At 46.3% G+C, this 20,633-nt stretch overlaps 1 protein-coding gene across 5 annotated transcripts in view; it reads left to right on the forward strand.

The window, feature by feature from the left end:
* The window catches only part of HAL (histidine ammonia-lyase), a 96,149-nt gene extending 79,497 nt beyond the window's left edge, over positions 1-16,652 (forward strand). For all 5 annotated transcript variants that reach the window (XM_063927582.1, XM_063927583.1, XM_063927581.1 and 2 more), the window contains exons 18-21: positions 6,053-6,187; positions 10,457-10,565; positions 10,658-10,727; positions 16,366-16,652. In XM_063927582.1, coding sequence (XP_063783652.1) covers positions 6,053-6,187; positions 10,457-10,565; positions 10,658-10,727; positions 16,366-16,515 — 464 coding nt within the window. In that variant the 3' untranslated portion in view covers positions 16,516-16,652. The remainder of the gene's footprint in view (positions 1-6,052; positions 6,188-10,456; positions 10,566-10,657; positions 10,728-16,365) is intronic.
* Positions 16,653-20,633: the final 3,981 nt, after the last annotated feature.

Consider the following 20,633-nt stretch of genomic DNA (forward strand, 5'->3'; position numbering starts at 1 on the left):
CAACTGGTACGAAATGCATCTCAAATCAGGGTGTCTACCTGCATCAACAGATCTCTTCAGGGTGACAGTTTATGTGAGAATCCAAGAACAGCCAGAACCTTTCAATATGTTTTCTCAAAGCAAGTTCAACATGGAAATGATTGTTTGTTTCTGGGGCTATTTGAATGTCTGTGTGTATTCAGTGTGGCGTCACTCGATGTAAATATAGACCAAATAAAAATGACAAAGTATATAGTGCACACTGTAATTTATTATGGCACTATTAAATACAAATTAAAACTCTCAACCTTTTGGAACTATATACCGCCTCTGGCGGTGATCATCCAAGCTGCAGGTACATTTCCCTGACGCATCTCATCCATTCAAATAAGGATGTTTGGGTACTTCCTTCCGCAATCCTCTTTCAATGTCATATAATTAAATCGGATGACATAGATTGCCAGACATTGTACACGTCAGTATTAAATAAAGTACTTTGGACATTTATATAAAATTCCCGATGTCAGTTGGTTATAATACCAAAAATAGATGGTAAAATGAGAAAAGGATGTACTGTTACTGCATAAATAGTGCTTAAAAGATGAAAAGAAAAAGTTTATTTTACCTTTTTTGCAAAAATATAAATATAATTAGCACTTGGGCATAACCATTAAATACCATATGGTAATAATAAGATTTTAAACCTACCGGTAAATCTTTTTCTCCTAGTCTGTAGAGGATGCTGGGGACTCCGTAAGGACCATGGGGATAGATGGGCTCCGCAGGAGACATGGGCACTAAAAAGAACTTTAGATATGGGTGTGCACTGGCTCCACCCTCTATGCCCCTCCTCCAGACCTCAGTTAGAGATACTTACTTTCGCCATATACGGTGATAATGTTTTGCTGTCACGTCTTTCCTAGCCTTTATCAGAGTAGGAATGACCTCATCTGGAATGCCCTTTTCCGCTAGGATCCGGTGTTCAACCGCCATGCCGTCAAACGCAGCCGCGGTAAGGGCTGTAACACACACTCCGGTTTTTCCTGGATGGCAAAAAGCCGGACAAACTTTGTCCGGCTTTTTGCCATCCGGGAGAAACCGGCAGAGTCGCTCACACAGGACGGCTTTGAGCCGTGTGTGATGCTGTGCGCATGCGCAGCATCAGACACGGCTACAGAAAAAACCGTTGTGTGTGAAAGCTCCCCTTCACACACATGGTTTACTGGCTCCAAAGACGGCCCGGCGGCCGCCCGGCCGCCGGACCTTCCAGTGGTGAGACCCGGCTGCAACTCGGCAGCCGGGCCGGGGCCGTGCAGTGTGAAGGGACCCTAGCCCTCACACTGTTAACTACAATGCCGGCACGGGAAAAAGCCGTCCGGCTTTTTCCCGGCCGGCAAAAGCCGGGTAGTGTGTTTCAGCACTTAGTCTTGGAACAGACAGGGCCCCTGTTGTAACAGGTCCTCTCTGAGAGGAAGAGGCCACGGATCTTCTGTGAGCATTTCCTGCAGATCCGGATACCAGGCCCTTTGCGGCCAATCTGGAACAATGAGAATTGTCTGTACTCCTCTTCGTCTTATGATTCTCAATATCTTTGAGATGAGCGGAAGAGGAGGGAACACATAGACCGACTGAAACACCCATGGTGTCACCAGGGCGTCCACCGCCACTGCCTGAGGGTCCCTCGACCTGGCGCAATACTTCGATGGTTTCTTGTTGAGGCGTGACGCCATCATGTCTATCTGGGGCAGTCCCCACCGACTTGCAATCTCTGCGAAGACTTCCTGATGAAGTCCCCACTCTCCTGGATGTAGATCGTGTCTGGTGAGAAAGTCTGCTTCCCAGTTGTCCACTCCCGGAATGAAGACTGCTGTCAGGGCGCTTACATGATTTTCCGCCCAGCGAAGAATCCTGGTGGCTTCTGCCATTGCCACTCTGCTCTTTGTTCCGCCTTGGCGGTTTACATGTGCCACTGCGGTGATGTTGTCTGATTGGATCAGAACCGGTAGTTCGCGAAGCAGATTTTCCGCTTGTCGAAGGGTGTTGTATATGGCCCTCAACTCCAGTATGTTGATGTGAAGACCAGCCTCCTGGCTTGACCAGAGACCCTGGAAGTTTCTTCCCTGTGTGACTGCACCCCAACCTCGGAGGCTCGCGTCCGTGGTCACCAGAACCCAGTCCTGAATGCCGAACCTGCGACCCTCCAGAAGGATGAGTACTCTGTAGCTACCACAGGAGAGATACCCTGGCCCTGGGGGACAGGGTGATCATCTGATGAATCTGTAAATGTGACCCGGACCACTTGTCCAGAAGGTCCCATTGAAAAGTTCTCGCATGGAACCTGCCGAATGGAGTGGCCTCGTAAGTCCCCACCATCTTTCCCAGAACTCGAGTGCAGTGATGCACCGACACCCTTTTTGGCTTCAATAGGTCCCTGACCAAAGACATGAGTTCTTGGGCCTTTTCCATCGGAAGATAAACCCTTTTCTGGTCTGTATCCAGAATCATGCCTAAGAAAGGCAAACAAGTCGTTGGAATCAACTGTGACTTAGGGATATTGAGAATCCAGCCTTGCTGTTGCAACACCCTCAGGGAGAGTGATACGCTGTTCAGCAACTGTTCTCTCGATCTCGCTTTTATTAGGAGATCCTCCAAGTACGGGATAATTGTGACACCCTGCTTGCGCAGGAGCACCATCATTTCCGCCATTACCATGGTGAAAATCCTTGGGGCCGTGGAAAGCCCAAACGGCAACGTCTGAAATTGATTTACCAGCCGTAGCCGTGGAAACTAGGTCCGTGAGACCTTCCCCAAACAATTCCTCACCCTTGTAAGGTAAAACCTCCCATATGCCTCTTCGAGTCGGCATCGCCCGTCCATTGTCGGGTCCATAGGGCCCATCTAGCCGAAATCGCAATAGCGTTGGCTCTGGAACCCAGTAGGCCAATGTCTCTCTGAGCAACTCTCATATATAGGACAGCGTCTTTAATATGACCCAGGGTCAATAAAATGGTCTCCTTATCCAGCGTATCTATATCAGCAGATAAGTTATCTGTCCACACTGCTACAGCGCTACAAACCCAAGCCGACGCTATCGCCGGTCTGAGTAAGGTACCAGTATGTGTGTAAATAGACTTCAAGGTAGTCTCCTGCCTGCGATCCGCCGGATCCTTGAGGGTTGCCGTATCCTGAGATGGCAGCGCTACCTTTTTGGATAAGCGTGTCAACGCTTTGTCTACCCTCGGTGAGGATTCCCACCGTATCCTGTCCTTAGTCGGGAAAGGATACGCCATAAGAATCCTTTTGGGAATCTGCAGTTTTTTGTCTGGAGATTCCCAAGCCTTTTCAAATAATTCGTTCAGCTCATGAGATGGGGGAAAAGTTACCTCAGGTTTCTTTTCTTTAAACATGTGGACCCTCGTGTCAGGGACAGAGGGTTCATCCGTGATATGCAACACCTCTTTTATAGCAATAATCATATAATGAATACTTTTAGCCAATTTTGGCTGCAACTTTGCATCATCGTAGTTGACACTGGAGTCAGAATCCGTGTCGGTATCAGTGTCTACTATTTGGGATAGTGGGCGCTTTTGAGACCAGAAGGTCCCTGTGACATAGTGAAAGGCAGGGCTAAACTCCCTGTACAGTCCCTGGACTCAGCTTTGTCCAACCTTTTATGCAATAAATTCACATTTGCATTTAAAACATTCCACATATCCAACCAGTCTGGTGTCGGCGTTGCCGACGGATACACCACACTCATTTGCTCCACCTCCTCCCTAGAAGAGCCTTCCGCTTCAGACATGCCGACACACACGTACCGACACACCACACACTCAGGGAATTCTCTATCTGGAGACAGTTCCCCCACAAGGCCCTTTGGAGAGACAGAGGGAGAGTATGCCAGCACACACCCAGCGCCAATGACCCAGGGGAAAAAATTACCCAGATAGCGCTTTTTACAAATATATATATAACACTGTGCCAAATTATGTGCCCCCCTCTTCTTTCAAACCCTCTGTCACCGTGTTCAGCAGGGGAGAGTCCGGCGAGCCAGCTTCTCAGCGTGTGCTGTGGAGAAAATGGCGCTGGTGAGTGCTGAGGATCAAGCTCCGCCCCCTCAGCGGAGGGCTTCGGTCCCGCTTGATTACTTTGAAAAACTGGCGGGGGATCTCATATATACCGTGCAAAGCCCATATATGTCCTGATATGCCAGACCAGAGGTTTAAATTGCTGCCCAGGGCGACCCCCCTGTGCCCTGCATCCTTACAGTGCCTGCCGTGTGTGTGTTGTGTGGGAGCAATGGCGCGCAGCGTTACCGCTGCACGTTACCTCATTGAAGATCCGAAGTCTTCTGCCGCCTTTGAAGTCTTCTTTCTTCATATACTCACCCGGCTTCTATATTCCCGCTCTGTGAGGAGGATGGCGGCGCGGCTCCGGGACGAACAGCTAGGACAGACCTGCGTTCCGACTCCCTCTGGAGCTAATGGTGTCCAGTAGCCTAAGAAGCAGAGCCTAGCAGTTAAGTAGGTCTGCTTCTCTCCCCTCAGTCCCTCGATGCAGGGAGTCTGTTGCCAGCAGGCTCCCTGAAAATAAAAAACCTAACAAATTATTTCTTTCAGGAAACTCAGGAGAGCTCCCTGTAATACACCCAGTCTCCTCTGGGCACAGTATCAAACTGAGGTCTGGAGGAGGGGCATAGAGGGAGGAGCCAGTGCACACCCATATCTAAAGTTCTTTTTAGTGCCCATGTCTCCTGCGGAGCCCGTCTATACCCCATGGTCCTTACAGAGACCCCAGCATCCTCTAGGACGTAAGAGAAAATGGGAGGTTACAGAATCAAACAAGTGGTGAAGTTACAAATATCGCTAGAAAGCAGTGGACTGGAGGTGTAGACGACTGCAGTGCTCGGGGAAATATGGGAATCTGTGTTGGGTGTTATAAATCTATTAGAGATCTACATATTTAACTGAGTAAGCAAATTTTTTTGTGAGAGCATCTACTCTGCACTGACAACACCGATTTTGATAGTCAGGTGTCATTCGATAGGGTGTGTAATGTAGAAGTGCAATAAGGTTGCAGAATTCTGATAAGTGATCAGGTCATTGAATAATGCGTCAAAGTCGTGATTTTTTTCCCTCATAGAAAAGCATTGCGTGGGTTGTGCGCTTTCTCCCTTTGGGTTACAAATTACAGCAAAGCCCTTGCCAATTTTTTTTCTGTCCTAAATTCAGTTGATATAATGAATCTTTTCTTAAGGGGGGTTACACACGGAGAGATTCCTGCTTAAAATCTAAGGATTGCTTACATTTTAAGCACGGATCTTTTGTGTGTATGACCCCCCAACGATAGCAATGCACGGCCCTGCGCATCGCTATCGCCGGTGCTAGATTGAGCCTGCATGCAGTCTCAATCTAGCGGGTCGCTCACTTCAGCGCTGTGTGAAGTGAGCGGCCTCCCGCCCCCCCACACACACCTCTCTAGTGTGTATCCCCCTTTACACTTTCAGGATACAGTAAATTATAGATGAACACATTGTAGAACACACAATCATTTATTTATTGATTGATTTTGCTCTATTTCAAGCAACACAGTTGACTAATATTATGCCAAGTGTTGTGAGGTAACACAAAGGGATCCAAGCCTAGGTGAAAGGCAGGGTTGCTCCATAAGGTAATCATTCTACCAGGGAGAAGGCAGTTAAACAGTAGTTCCAGATAGACAATGAGAATGCAAGGTGTGGGATGGTGTACATAGGAGACCTGTATTTCAGTTCCATCCAGAACCAAGTGTAAGGGAGAACATGTGTGGCATGTTAGCTTCTATATCTATCCAGAACCTGGACTGAAAGTCAGAATGAAAGAGACAATCTGAGTGAGGGGGGATGCAAGATAATAATAATTGTGTAGACAAGGTAGGCCAAGGCCACTGGCCCTGGTGAAACCGAAAGGATTACTCTGGGTCTCCTCCCAGACAAAACAAAGAATATAGCAAATCTAGTTTTTACACTTCAGTTTCTGATTAATGTTAATGCTCTTTCTCATTTCTAATGTTTATATTTCCCTTTTTGCACCAGTTTCTGAAAATAAAGCTTTGTGCCATCCATCCTCTGTGGATTCCCTCTCAACTAGTGCTGCTACTGAAGATCATGTGTCTATGGGAGGCTGGGCAGCAAGGAAAGCTCTAAGAGTCATTGAACACGTAGAACATGGTAGGATTTGAATTCTCCTGAAACATGATGCTTATATTAAGTGCTAGCTGTTCTACCCGTTCTTCGCACTGCAGTTTCTGATTTTCACTGTTGTAAATATTAATGAGTGTTAACAGTTTCGTAAATCTGTAGAGATGTAAATTTGAGACATCTTAATGTAAGTAAATATTAATCCATGGTTCTTGGCATTACCTGGGGAGAACCCGAGGCAGATACGGTAAAAAGTGACAGGACCATTTTTGTAGTTTTATTAAATTCTACACACTGGAGGTACAATCCAAATTTTGATCCGATTGTCCGTTTGGGCGTTATCGTTCACGCAACGCAAGCCACGCATCAGTAATGACGTAATTATGTAAACCCCCTGTTTATCCCCTTAGGGGAGGTTTATTAGAATTCTAATTACGTAGTTTTCGTATTTACCACCTGCAGAATACATATGTTAAATTTCATCTTCCTAACATATCGGGATGTAAAAGAATTAGTGATGCGTCAGTCTGTGAGTGGGTGAGGGCTTTCACATTTACATATATAGATGCAAATGCATAATTGCCAAATCAAATTAAGTTATGAACATAAAGTTGAAGATCCCTCCTGTCCTCTGTCTTAATCGCCCCCTCTTTAACTTCTCCTTCCCCATCATACAGGACCAACTTGCTTATATTCCCTTAGTTTGCCAAAGATTGCTATTCTGCCTCCAAAACCTGAGGTGGAAAATAAAGATGTATCCCAATACTGGACAGATTTGCTTATCAGAGCAGCTGTTTGCACACCAGAGAAAAACTGAATTGCTCTGCTAATTTGGTATCTACTGCAGCAAATTGGATACATACATTAATTAGGAGGCTGATGGAGCTTAATAATGCATATGCTTCAAACTCCTCAAATTTTCCAATACTTAATTTTTGTTTTTCATTACATACTGTATGTGACTACAGTATGTCACTATAAAGGTGTATCTTCATGATTTAGGTGTCATGTTCATCTGTATTTGTTGAGCAGTATCGGGACCCATGGGTCTAGCTGAAGCTGGTTTAAAGCTGAAACTAGGTACTTTAATAAGACCTCTGCTCATCTAGAAATTGTTAGGTCCAGAGACTGGACCAGAGATTGGACTGGAATCCGCAAGAACGAGACCCTGAAACTGATCGTGGTCAGGGTTGAACTGGCCCACAGGAGTTTTGGGGAAACCACCGGTGGGCCCCATTGCCTGGGGCCCCACCTCCTCCTCTAAGGATCGAGTTCCAGACTGTGCACTTGAATTACATATTATACATATGTTACCTTATACTGCACAGGACTATGATGAATTTTCTACCGTGGAATGTTGTTAATAAACTGGTACATTATCATGCATGCACTAGCAGTATATACTATATACAGTATTTATCAAGGCGCCAGACCATGCACTCTCTAATGGTTAGTAAAACCTCTGTGGTGGCTGGCCACACCCCCTCTGGAGACTGTCCATGACCCTAAACATGGGCCCCTACCACTGCATTCCCCCGGTGGGCCCTTAATGCCACAGTCCGACAATGATCGTGGTGAACTCAGCCCCAGCACCTGAATCCATGAACTTGAGTTTGGGAACTCAGGGAACAAAACAAGTAGAAACTAAGAATCTAAATGAAACTAGACAGGAATCAAGAACTCTGAATTGAGACTAGAGGTGGGAAGCTCAGATCTGTGATTCCGACATAGATACTCAGACCCGTGACCCACAACCCAGTATACACAACTGGAAAAGGAACCTGAGATTCTGCACTAGCCCCAGCTACCAGATAACCAAAAGAAAGACCAAACACTTACACCAATAATACTAAGCAGGTGAACTGGTATGATGAGGTACGTATTGAGACAGGTGCTTGATGGAAGCAAAGCACTGCTGAGGACAGATGTGTAATGGTAATGCAGAACCCTTGCTGAAGGAGAGCCACTGGAAAGAAATGTGGAATTTTTGCACAGCAGCAGTAAAGGTGGAACAGCACTGGCGTCATAGGAGTGTTTGCAGATGACAGGAGCACTCGTAGATTAACAGGAGTATTTACAGGTGAACACAGGAGCACTTGCAGGTAAACATAGGAACAGATCAGAAGGCTACTTAAACCCTGAGCCAGGGAGATTCCTCTTCCTAAGAAGTGAATTTTTCTGGCAATGAGTATGTCTGGTTTAAATATTTAAACCAGCACAATGAGTATGTGCTGGTTTAAATAGGGTGCTCCATTGGTAGCAGTGGCCATGTGACCGCAGCTCCCGGGATCCGATTGGACTGGAATGTTCACCTGACCAAATGCAATATGGCTTCGCCCATGCAGTCAGGATTTTTGTGTACGATGAAGATGCTGATGATGTGGAGTGCTGCCAACGGCCAGGAGAAGTGCAGGACACCATAAAATGGGTGGTCTTCAGTATGCTGACTGACGGGATCCCGGCGCACAGTATACCGGCGCCGGAATCCCGACAGCCGGCATACCGACACTTATTCTCCCTCGTGGGGGTCCACGACCCCCCTGGAGGGAGAATAAAATAGCGCGGCGCATGTAGCGCGCCACCGTGCCCGTAGCGTGGCGAGCACAGCGAGCCCGCAAGGGGCTCATTTGCGCTCGCCACACTGTCGGTAAGCCGGCGGTTGGGCTCCCGGCGCCGGTATGCTGGTCGCCGGGAGCCCGACCGCTGGCATACCATACTGAACCCCATAAAATTACACCGCCAGACAGGAAAAGTAAGGCTAAGACCCCGATGTGTGACACTAGGTATTTTCATACAACCACATATGTCATTGCATATGGTTTTAAGTGGTCTTGAGACCCTGCTCTTATTTTAGTTATGTTGTGATTTTACATTTTATGCAACACATGCACTGCATACTTACTGGACACGCTGATATGTTTTCTGTGTGTCTGTCACACATGAGTGATATTATTCTTTGTGTGTGTTTAGTCTTACCAACACCATTGCAGTGTTGAAACAATTCACTTTTGCTCTGATTATCACCTTTCTTCCATTCAAGAAATACATTTCTCATCTTGGAATTTGACAGTGAGGGGCAGATTTATTAAGCCTGATAAAGTGGAAGGTGATCAAGTACCAGCCAATCAGCTCCTAACTTCCATGTTACAGGCTGGGTTTGAAAAATGACAGGAGCTGACTGGCTGGTACTTTATCACCTTCCACTTTATCACTTTACCAGGCTTAATAAATCTACCCCGAGTCCTTTAGCTGCCATGCAGATTCCAACCCAGGAACATACATCGCATCCTTTACTGGTGCTCCCAGATTTCTTCTGTTTGTATTGCAGTACATTAAAAGACTTGCCCAATTCCTTCAGCCGTGTACTACATCTTCCAAGATAAATTGTTATGCAGATCAAGTTCTGTAAAGTCTCTATCACATCATGTGACTTATTTTTCTTCATGTGTTTTGAAATATATTTGCACCTAAAATATGCTCTCATTTCCTTAATGTGTGCTATATCTGAAGGGGATCAGTACGTAATCCCGCTGGACGGGATCCCGGCGGTCGAAATACCGACGCCTGAATCCCGACCACACAATCCCGACAGGGGTGGCGAGCGGAACGCAGCCCCTTGCGGGCTCGCTTCGCTCGCCACGCTGCGGGCACGGTGCCTAGCTACACTCGGCACAATATTATATTCTCCCTCTATGGGTGTCGTGGACACCCACAGAGGGAGAATATGTCGGGATTGTGGCGGTTGGGATTCCGGCGTCGGTATTTCGACCGCCGGGATCCCGTCCAGTGGGATGTTGACTGCATCCCATCTGAAGTTATGTGCGCGGTATCTGTGCCACTTTGTGTACTCATTTATGGATAAGTTTTCTACACATCTACAAAATCTAGTAATAATTCCACTTCGAATTTTATTTCCAGGGTATTAACTAGTGCTCCAGAAGCATGGCTTCCTGGTGGTTTACTTTATTGCCATCCTTTGGCCGAAGTTCTATTTCTGTCTGTAGCATTTCCTTTATGTGCTCCTGCATGTTCCCTCCTTTGCCGAGTCACATCTGTAAATTAGGACTCTATTTATCATAGATTATAATGTGAAAGATAATTTGATAAAACAAATGAGTTTTATAAAAAAAATTACAACTTTTTATCCAAAAATATATAGTTCTTCACAAAATAGAACCACTCCATATCGTCCTGTTTGTGAACTTCCCCATTAGGATAAACATATTTTCCATCTACAATATAACCTGATGAAATGTCAATGACATGCTGATTTGTAAATAAGATATTTTCTCTTTTCAGTGTTGGCTATTGAGCTGCTTGCAGCCTGCCAGGGAATCGAATTTCTACGCCCTCTTAGAACCACAACTCCATTGGAGAAAGTCTATGACCTTGTACGCTCTGTTGTTAGGTAAAAGCAAACAATATGTCAGAGTTTGTTTTGAAGGCCTAACTTTTGTGCAGTTAATGATCAATAAATGTTCCATGTTTGTCTTTTTCTAGGCCTTGGATGAAGGACCGTTTCATGGCTCCAGACATTGAGGCAGCTCATAGATTACTTGTTGACCAGAAGGCAAGAGGCTTTTTTTTTTAATATAACTATTCACTACAATATGAGTGTGGAGATTGCTCCCAAACACTTGAAAATGGACAAAAACTGCTGTTCATACAAATTGGTTAAATACGTTATTTTAGGAATTAGTCTTAACAACAGGTTTTGTCCATTTTCAGTGTTTGGGAGCAAATGGTCAACTGTCATTTGCGCTCATCCATTACCAGATTTTCATTCCATCCAACCAGATCTGGCAGATTTTCTTGTATAGTGTATGCCCATCTTACGTTTTATATAGTGTTAACTGATATTGTCCTTTTTAGTTTATTGCAGTTGTATTGTAGCCCTTTGGCACGTGAAGGGATGTAGAGTAAATTATTAATGTGCTGTACACACTTTAGATGGAAGCAAAGTTAGCATGTAAAACATTGGTAAAGGTCTCTGATCCAAATAACTAAGTACATATTTATTTAGCCAAAAAGTATCCCATCCACTACACTAGCTTCAGCATTTCCTTATCTTTCCTTATTGACCCATGATATATGGAACAACAGGAAGCTGGGAAAACATTTTCTTTAGCTGCATGCTATATATTTGCAATCGTCTTTTATAGGTTCATGTAATTCCAATTTGTATCTTTATATGAAAAAAATGAATTCTCCTCTTCCCCATCCTGGGGGTTCATCTGTATCAGAGCACCTTGCATTACATTTAGTAGTTCTGGGGGTGGAGAATATTTTTAAGGGTCTGTTTATCATTTGTGGCAGTGTGGCCATATAAACCATAATTTCTTATGGGATGCGATCATGTGACTGTCGCTTGGGATCCCGGCGGTCACCATGCCGACGCCGGAGTCCGGAGTGCTAAAAATGCTGGCAGTCGGAATGCCGACCCAGAGGCTCTATTCCCACCTGTGGCGAGCGCAGCGAGCAGGATAACGGCGCCGACATTCTCTTTGAGACTTAGGGGCATATTCATCATGAAAAAATAGTGAAATGAGAATTTTTAGTTTTCAGTTCTCCTTCTTCCATTTCACAATTTTTTCGATATCCATCATGCCTTCCGTATAAAAATATCACTTCCGAAAAACTGCTATTTTTGTGAAGCAGTTTTTTGGAAAAGTTTTTTTTTTTTCTACTGCAACCAAGGTGTCCATAAGGACTTCCCATACTGCGCATACATCTTTAACAACGCTATGCTGCCGGCATCTGTTCGCCCCACCTCTGCTAACCCTGCATCTGATAGTTATAAACAACCCCACACTGTGCCTGTACCCGCTGCCTAGTTATAAACGCACACCAGTGGCGTGCGGTGAGGTCAGAGGCTGGTGAGGCACTACAGCCATAATGTCCGCTGAATCCTGCCGATGACCCCTACCGCCGCCGAGCCAATGCCTGCTACTGCCTCTGAGCCGATGCCTGCTGCCACCGCCAATGGCTTACAAACTCGCCCACCATCAACTGACCCAGCCCTCCGCCACTAATTTGCATCTCAATCCGATGCCGCCAATGCCCGCTGCCTGCCTGCTCATCATACTTGTGATATATTGTACATTTTTATAGAAAAAAATTAAAATTAGTGTTTGGGAAGAAAGTGGGAGGAGGACATGAATGCAATTTTGTTGTCCAGGGCTTCCATTAACTTAATGGAGAAGGGTCTGAATGGGTTACAAAATTTTTAAAAAAAATGCGTGAGGTCCCCCCCTTCCTAAGTATAACCAGCCTCGGGCTCTTTGAGCCGGTCCTGGTTGTTTAAATACTGGGAAAAAATATGACAGGGGTTCCCCGTATTTAGACAACCAGCACCGGGCTCTTAGACCGGTCCTAGTTCCAAAAATACGGGGGACAAAAGATGTAGGGGTCCCCCGTATTTTTAAAACCAGCACCGGGCTCCACTAGCCAGGGACATAATGCCACAGCCGGGGGACACATTTATGTAGGTCCCTGCGGCCGTGGCATTACCCCCCCCCAACTAGTCACCACTGGCCGGGGTTCCCTGGAGGAGTGGGGACCCCTTAAATCAAGAGGTCCCCCCCGTCCAGGCACCCAATGGCCAGGGGTGAAGCCCGAGGCTGTCCCCAGCACCCCTGGGCGGTGGGTGCCGGGCTGATAGCCATAAGTGTGTATAAAAAAAGAATATTTTTGTTGTTGTGGAACTACAAGGCCCAGCAAGCCTCCCCCGCTTGCTGGTGCTTGGAGAACCTCAAGTACCAGCATGCGAGGAAATAACGGGCCCGCTGGTACCTGTAGTTCTACAACAACAAAAATACCCAAATAAAAACACAACACACACACCGTGAAAGTAAAAATTTATTAAAACACACTTACACACTCACACATACTTACCTACATCCCACGCCGATCACGTCCACTTGTCCATGTAGAATCCAATAGGTGGTTCCTGTAAAAATGAGAGAGAGATTACTTACCTACATCCCACGCCGGTCACGTCCACTTGTCCAGTAGAATCCAATAGGGCCGGTACCTGTAAAAATGAAAATTATACTTACAAACAAAGTAATCCACAGGAGGAGAGAGAGAAATTAATGAATATTATACACTCGCTGACGCGCGAGGACGTTAGCATAGACAGGGGAGAGTGCTGCTGCTAGCTGGGATGATGGAGCAGGCTCCCCCAATAGTTGTGAGCCTAGTAGCTGTACCCCTAGTAGCTTTGCCCCATGTAGCAGTGCCCCGAGTAGTTGTGACCCCTGTAGTTGTGCCCCCAGTCGCTGTGCCCCCTGTAGCTTTGCCCCTTGTGGCTGTGCCCCCAGTAGTTGTGACCCCTGTAGCTGTGCCCGTTGTAGCTGTGCCCCTTGTAGTTGTGCCCCCAGTCGCTGTGACCCCTGTAACTTTGCCCCCAGTCGCTGTGCCCCCGGTAGTTGTGACCCCAGTCGCTGTGGCCCTTGTAGCTTTGCACCCAATAGCTGTGCCCCCTAGCTGTGCCCCGAGTAGTTGTGCCCCCAGTCGCTGTGCCCCCTGTAGCTTTGCCCCCAGTAGCTGTGCACCCTGTAGCTGTGCCCCCAGTAGCTGTGACCCCTGTAATTGTGCCCCCAGTAGCTGTGACCCCTGTAATTGTGCCCCCAGTTGCTGTGCCCCTTGTAGTTGTGCCCCCCAGTTGCTGTGCCCCTTGTAGTTGTGCCCCCCAGTTGCTGTGCCCCTTGTAGTTGTGCCCCCCAGTTGCTGTGCCCCTTGTAGTTGTGCCCCTTGTAGTTGTGACCCACAGTTGCTGTGCCCCTTGTAGTTGTGCCCCCCAGTTTCTGTGCCCCTTGTAGTTGTGCCCCTGTTGCTGTGCCCCTTGTAGTTGTGCCCCTTTTGCTGTGCCCCTTATAGTTGTGCCCCTGTTGCTGTGCCCCTTGTAGTTGTGCCCCTTATAGTTGTGCCCCTTGTAGTTGTGCCCCTTTTGTTGTGGCCCTTATAGTTGTGCCCCTGTTGCTGTGCCCCTTGTAGTTATGCCCCTTATAGTTGTGCCCCTTATAGTTGTACCCCTTATAGTTGTGCCCCTTATAGTTGTGCCCCTTATAGTTGTGCCCCTTATAGTTGTGCCCCTTTTGCTGTGCCCCTTATAGTTGTGCCCCTTTTGCTGTGCCCCTTATAGTTGTGCCCCTTAAAGTTGTGCCCCTTTTGCTGTGTCCCTTATAGTTGTGCCCCTGTTGCTCTGCCCCTTATAGTTGTGCCCCTTGTTGTTGTGCCCCCCCAGTTGCTGAACCCCTGTTGCTCTGCCCCCAACACACACACAAAAAATAAAAAAAACACACACACATACTTACCGCTCCAGCAGCGCAGCTCCATTAGCGCTGTCCTCCGTCTCCGTCTGCCGGCTCGTCTCTTCTGTACTATGGGAGAGACGTCATGACTCATGACGTCTCTCCCATAGTAGCGCCGCTCAGCGGCGCTGGCTGCAGTGAGCGCCCACACAGCCCACGGCGCCCGCTGCAGCCGGGAAGGGGGCTCGCTAGTGATTGGACAGCGGATCCAGCACTGGATCCGCTGGGCCAATCACATCTGTGGCACTGACAGGGGCGTGCATTCATCGGGGCTGAATGCACGCCCCTGTCATTGCGGCACCAGTATAGGTGCCGCTTTACCATTCATTTTCAATGGGCTTTCACAGCCCATTGCTGCGCCCCGCCCCCTGCCCGCCCCCCGCTGCCCGGACTTTTAGTGTTAGCAGCGGGAGGCACCTCTCCCGCTGCCTCCCACCCTCACAAGCAGCCACAGGGGGGGGAATTATTAAAATATTGAAAAAAGATATTTATAACAGACTGTGTTATAAATATCTTCTTTTTATTATTTTAATGATTATGACAGGGGAGGCACTGCCTCCCCTGACTGCACGTCCCTGACACACACACACCCCGCCGCCACCGCCTGTCACCCCCCCATACCTCCTCTGCAGCTGTGAGAGATGCGGCTGTGAGCTCTGCTGCAGGTGTAGCCATTAGTCATAGCTCCTTTGTTACAGCTTTGATGAATAAGGTTTTGAAAAAAAACCAACCTACAATTTGAAAATATTATATTTTAAGTTAATTAATATGCCTCTTAGGGACTGTCAAAATAACAGGATTGATGTGTGAGTTAGTCAGAAAAAAGGCTCACACTGAGAATGCAGCACTGTTAGGTGGAACATGGGATGCAGACCTGCTAACAATGGGATTTACAGCATTCTAGCAGTGTCATCTTTACAATGTCAAACATGATGGTAAATATATAATACACATACATTCACACATACACGTATAGAGTGGGATTGTAGTAGTGAGGGAGTCTCGCTCTCTTCCTTGTTTTAAACATGCAACAATTATTGGGTTTCTCCCACCCAATGTTAATAAATAGATCTTATCTTCTTTTTATTTTAAAGACAAACCAGGAATAAAAAAAATAAAACAACTTCTCAGAAAGAATAAATTAGAAACCTGAAATCCTAAATACTACTAAAATGCCAAACTGCAGTCCATTTGCACCCACTAGGACATGAGCTGTAGCCTGGTTGATCTCCACGGTGCTGATTGCAGTAAGCGGTTTAAGCATAGTTAAAACTGTACCACAACAACATATACGATCTGGTGAGGCATAGAGACCATGACAGTGTTGCACAAAGAAAAATTTTTGTTCTGGGTTACAGTATTATTGGAATCTAGAGCTCTTTAGAAAATAAACATCTGACTGTACCAGGGTTTATAAATGTCACAATTGCCTTTACCTAAACCCAATATATACAGGGTATGTATTACATTCAAAATGCATTCTATCCATCAGCCCTGATGCTCTATCCAGGGGTGATTATAAGAGAGGAGAGGGCCTATGTGCAGGCTCTGTGCCGGCCTCCTCATCTCTGGCAGTGCAGTAGTCTCTGGCTTTGACTTTGTTACTGCGCATGTGCAAATCTCCTGGAAAATGGACCCCACACCAATTACCCGGTGAGTTTCTGTCTGCAGCACCAGCCGATGTGTGATTCCGGAGAGGTAAGTATAACTATATGGCTGCAGGGTGTGCGGTGTGGGCCTCCTTGGACCAAGGGCCGGTGTGCATCATAGGTATACCAATGCCTCTATCTGTTTGCCAGCAAATCATTTGTTTGAATGATTTTTTTTTACTTGTCTCCTGAAACACTTTAATTTTTTATGTGTCTAATGCTTATACCCACTTTTGTCTTGTAGATTTGGCAAGTGGCAGAACCATATATTGAGAAGTACAGAATAGAGCATATCCCTGAATCCAGACCAGTGTCTCCTACAGCCTTCTCGGTGGAGTCCATTACTGTGATTAGCTCCTGTACACACGACCACCGTGGTCAAAATGAGTCTTGAGGAAGACTATGCTTTCTGAAACTTGTATGCCTTAGTGCATCAGCATTACTGAGGCGTTTCTCATGATGGTTAAACTCTGTGTTCAATGTTTGTAACCTAGTAACAAATTCTATACTCAATATACTGTATAAAAGCTATAGAGGTGTGCTGTAGTCCTTTATTTTGTTGAAAACATGTCCTAATGTTAGGTGGTGACTGAAAAGGGGTTGGGTATGAAATGCCAACATTCATCATGTAGACAGTGATGAAATGTCAACATTTTGTCCTGGTGACCCAGCGGGTAACTTACCTTTTCCTGACAGCTGCAGTGGCTCCAGTGCAGCTTCAGGTCCCGGTGGTCATGTGACTATCACTTCCGGGTCAGACCTCCGATCGTCAGGTGTTCCCCTCTAGCCTAACCCTAATGTTGCCGTATTTTGACAGTGTCGGCCTTTCACACTTTGACATTCTGAGAATGCCGGGATGTTGTCTGCTGACATTTTAACAATTGTTATTTTAACATTGTTGCTGTTGATATTTTGATTAGATCCCATTAAAAAGAGAGCTGTTTAGTTGTTGTTTTTATATCACACTATGGAAAGAGTTTCATTTTTTGTTGTGATCTGTGTTACAGATGTAAACCTGATAGTTAAAAATAAATAAATAAAATACAGAAACAATGAAAATGAGGGGAAAGCACACAGTAAAGCTATTGGTATTGTTTATTTCTATATGGCCAGTCAGCTTATGCAGCACTGTACAGAGAATATATAATCATTCCCATCAGTCCTTGCCCCAGTGAGGTTTACAGTCTAAAGCTGGGTACACATTAGACGACCTGTGTACCCAGCTGACGGCAGATGCAACAGAATGACTTATTAGGCGGCCCATACACACCACCGCATGATCTGGGGAATGACCGAACAATATGTCATTCCGCCGCCGCATCCGTAAGCATGGGGCATTATCCACATCTTCAGATTGAGCAGCATGTAGGGCCAACCTGAATATGAGATGGATGACGACGCAGGAACGCACACTGGACGATTTTAACAATTTGTCATTCCGATCTATCAGAATCAGGCAAATAATTCAAAATATCGTCCTATGTTTATCCAGCTTAAGTTCCCAACCACACGCACGCTGAGTAAATCAGTTCCACTACCTCTCCAGGACCACTTTAAGCCCTGGTATTTAGCCTTAAAAAGTGATAAAGTGGAGATGGATAAAGAGTGATAAATGACCAGCCAATCATCTTCCTCACTGCCATGTAACAGGCTGTGTTTGAAAAATTAAAAGGAGCTGGTTGGCTGGTCATTTATCTCTCTTAATCCATCTCCACTTTATCACTTTCTAAGGCTTAATACACTTGGGCCATAAGTACTTTATGTGACTCCATTGGGGTAATTCAGATCTGATCGTAAATGTGCTAAATTTAGCACATCTACGATCAGTTTCTCAGACATGCGGGGGGACACCCAGCACAGGGCTAGTCCGCCCCGCATTGTCTCGATCTGCCATCCCGCGCACGGGTGAAAAAACCATCGCACAGTGGCGATGCTTTTGCACCCAGCGAGTAGATCCCTGCCAGCACAGCTCCTGCGCACTGGCAGGCGGCTACCCGCTTTTCCCCCCGAGTCGCAGCGGCTGTGCGTGACAACACGCAGCCTCCGTGACCTGCCCCCGCAATGGTCCGGACATGCCTGCATTGTCTGGATTGTGCCCCACCAACGGCGTTCCTTCTGCGTTCAACTGGCAGGTCCCCTCCCGCCCCGCGACCGCCTCTCCCTGTCAATCAGGCAGTGGTGTCGTAGCCCAGAAATGCTGTTCGCATCTCACTGGGCTCCCAGGGGGCACTCCACAAAGGGATTCAGACTGCAGCGATCTAGTCTGATTTACCCCCCATGTGTTTGTGATGACCAGATTGCATAAGGTCAAACTTAAGAAAGTATTCTTGTGCAAAATTATACTGAAGCCCTAGAAAACTCTTCATGAATAGTGAATTCATGAATATAATGAATTCACTTTAATTATACTCCCCTAGCAAATGATCAGAAAACTTTTTTTTTTTTTTTATTCGGACTGCGAGACTATTAGCCTAAATTCTGACAAGCTTTTTGTATGTATTCACAGTCACCTGCACAAGTTACTGTGAATCTTATCCTTAATGAACCAAAGTGGAAAGAGAGCTACTGGTTTTCCTGCATTTTGGTACAAGGCTCTTGATAATTTTACAGCAAAGGGAGTTAGACAGCATTGAACCCTGAGGGCTTGTGGGACTCGACACAGGTCAGTTCTCATTTCAGAGAGCAAACTTTCAACTTAAGATCTGCTGAATCACCACTTATCACACTGGCTTACTTATGGCATGTGCAGGTTCAGACTGACCAATGGTACAGGTGTACTTCTCAGTGGGCCCCAGCCCCTCATCTAATGTCAGGCTCCAGACTGTGCGCTGGAATTACACATTTCTACTGTATTAGAGGGTCCGTTATCTGGAAGAGCCGGGAACATGGGTGCTTTGTTTATTTCTGCAGATACTAAACCAAGATTCACCCTCCTGACATACAAAATTAGCGTTTGGGTTAACAGCACTAATGTTTTCTTGTGTGAAAATAACACTTAAAATATAGCATATTGCATATTAAGAATGTAGTTCTAAAATAAAAAAGTAACCAACGCTTAAGTCATTCCAGTGGTAATAACTTTGATAATTAAACATTTTTTTTATTTTTATTTACAGTGGCATGTAAATATATAACAATAACCCTTAGCAACAGGAGGCACTCCAAGACTTGTAATAACATCACGTGTTGGAGAGCCACCTGCTGCTAATGGTTTTTAATGGGTCTGGGACTCCAGGTCGACACACCTTAGGTCGACGCCAATTGGTCAACACACCTTAGGTCGACAGGAACAAGGTCGACATGGAAAAAGGTCGACATGAGTTTTTTATGTTTTTCTGGTGTTGCTTTTTTCGTAGAGTGACCGGGAACCCCAATTAGTGCACAGTGTCCCCTCGCTTTGCTCGCCATGCTTCGGGCATGGTGCCTTCGCTCAGCACAGATTACTGTTCCAATCGTAGTCCACGTGGATCGTTAAGTATGAAAAGGTTCCAAAAAAGAAAAAATTTGTGAAAAACTCATGTCGACCTTGTTCCTGTCGACCTAAGGTGTGTCGACCTTTTTGCTGTCGACCTGGAGTCCGGATACCGTTTTTAATATATATATATATATATATATATATGATGTCACTACGTACCTGTAAGATTTGTTTGACAGCTGATTTCGACATGGATCCAAGATGTCCTGGTCTGCAGCTCTTTCTTTACTATATCCCAGCTCCATACAAGCACGTAGGGGGAGGGGGTCAGGGGCCTTTAGAGCACCTGGAACCCCCCACCCGTCGATCAATTGGTGCAGCTGACCAATATATATAGATTTTTATAAAACTTAGAGCTCAGGCAATCTGTGCCTGTAACGCAGCAGCACTCCTCCGACACACCGTCCTGCATTGGCCGCAGCTCTGCCTATCCTCCTCCGGCATCCAGCTTCAGTGCCTATCCCTCTCCTTCTCCTGCGTCAGTGCCTATCCCCTCCTCCTCCCATGCCTCTGCCTATCCCCCCACAGCTGCCCGGGCTAGGTTTTGCTCGGTTGTGGGTGCCCGCCAGCGCCACTGCATATCCAGGGGGCCTGGCTGGAGAGACAATGCGGCCTTCTCCCGACCTCCAGGTAACTGCTCTCATGGGTACCCACCTCATTTTGCCGCTGATGGTAACTCTCTCTCTCCCTATGCCCCCTCCCTCTCTCTCCATGCACCCCACACTCCATGTCCTCTTTTCTCTCCCTCCCCATACCTCCCTCTCTCCATGATCCTCTTTATCATTTTCCATGCTTCTCTCTCCCCATGTCCTCCCCCCCCCCCCCCCATGCCTCCCTCTTTTACTCCATGTCTCCCTTGGCTCTGTATGTATGTATGTATGTGTGTGTGTGTGTGTGTGTGTGTGTGTGTGTGTGTGTGTGTGTATATATATATATATATATATATATATATATATATAAAACAAAACCAGGGTTGTCTGCACTCACAGTAAAACATGAGGTTGCTGGGGTGTCACTCAAATTCCATTAGGTCAGGG

Source organism: Pseudophryne corroboree, chromosome 6, assembly GCF_028390025.1.
Source record: "Pseudophryne corroboree isolate aPseCor3 chromosome 6, aPseCor3.hap2, whole genome shotgun sequence".
Lineage (NCBI taxonomy): Eukaryota > Metazoa > Chordata > Amphibia > Anura > Myobatrachidae > Pseudophryne > Pseudophryne corroboree.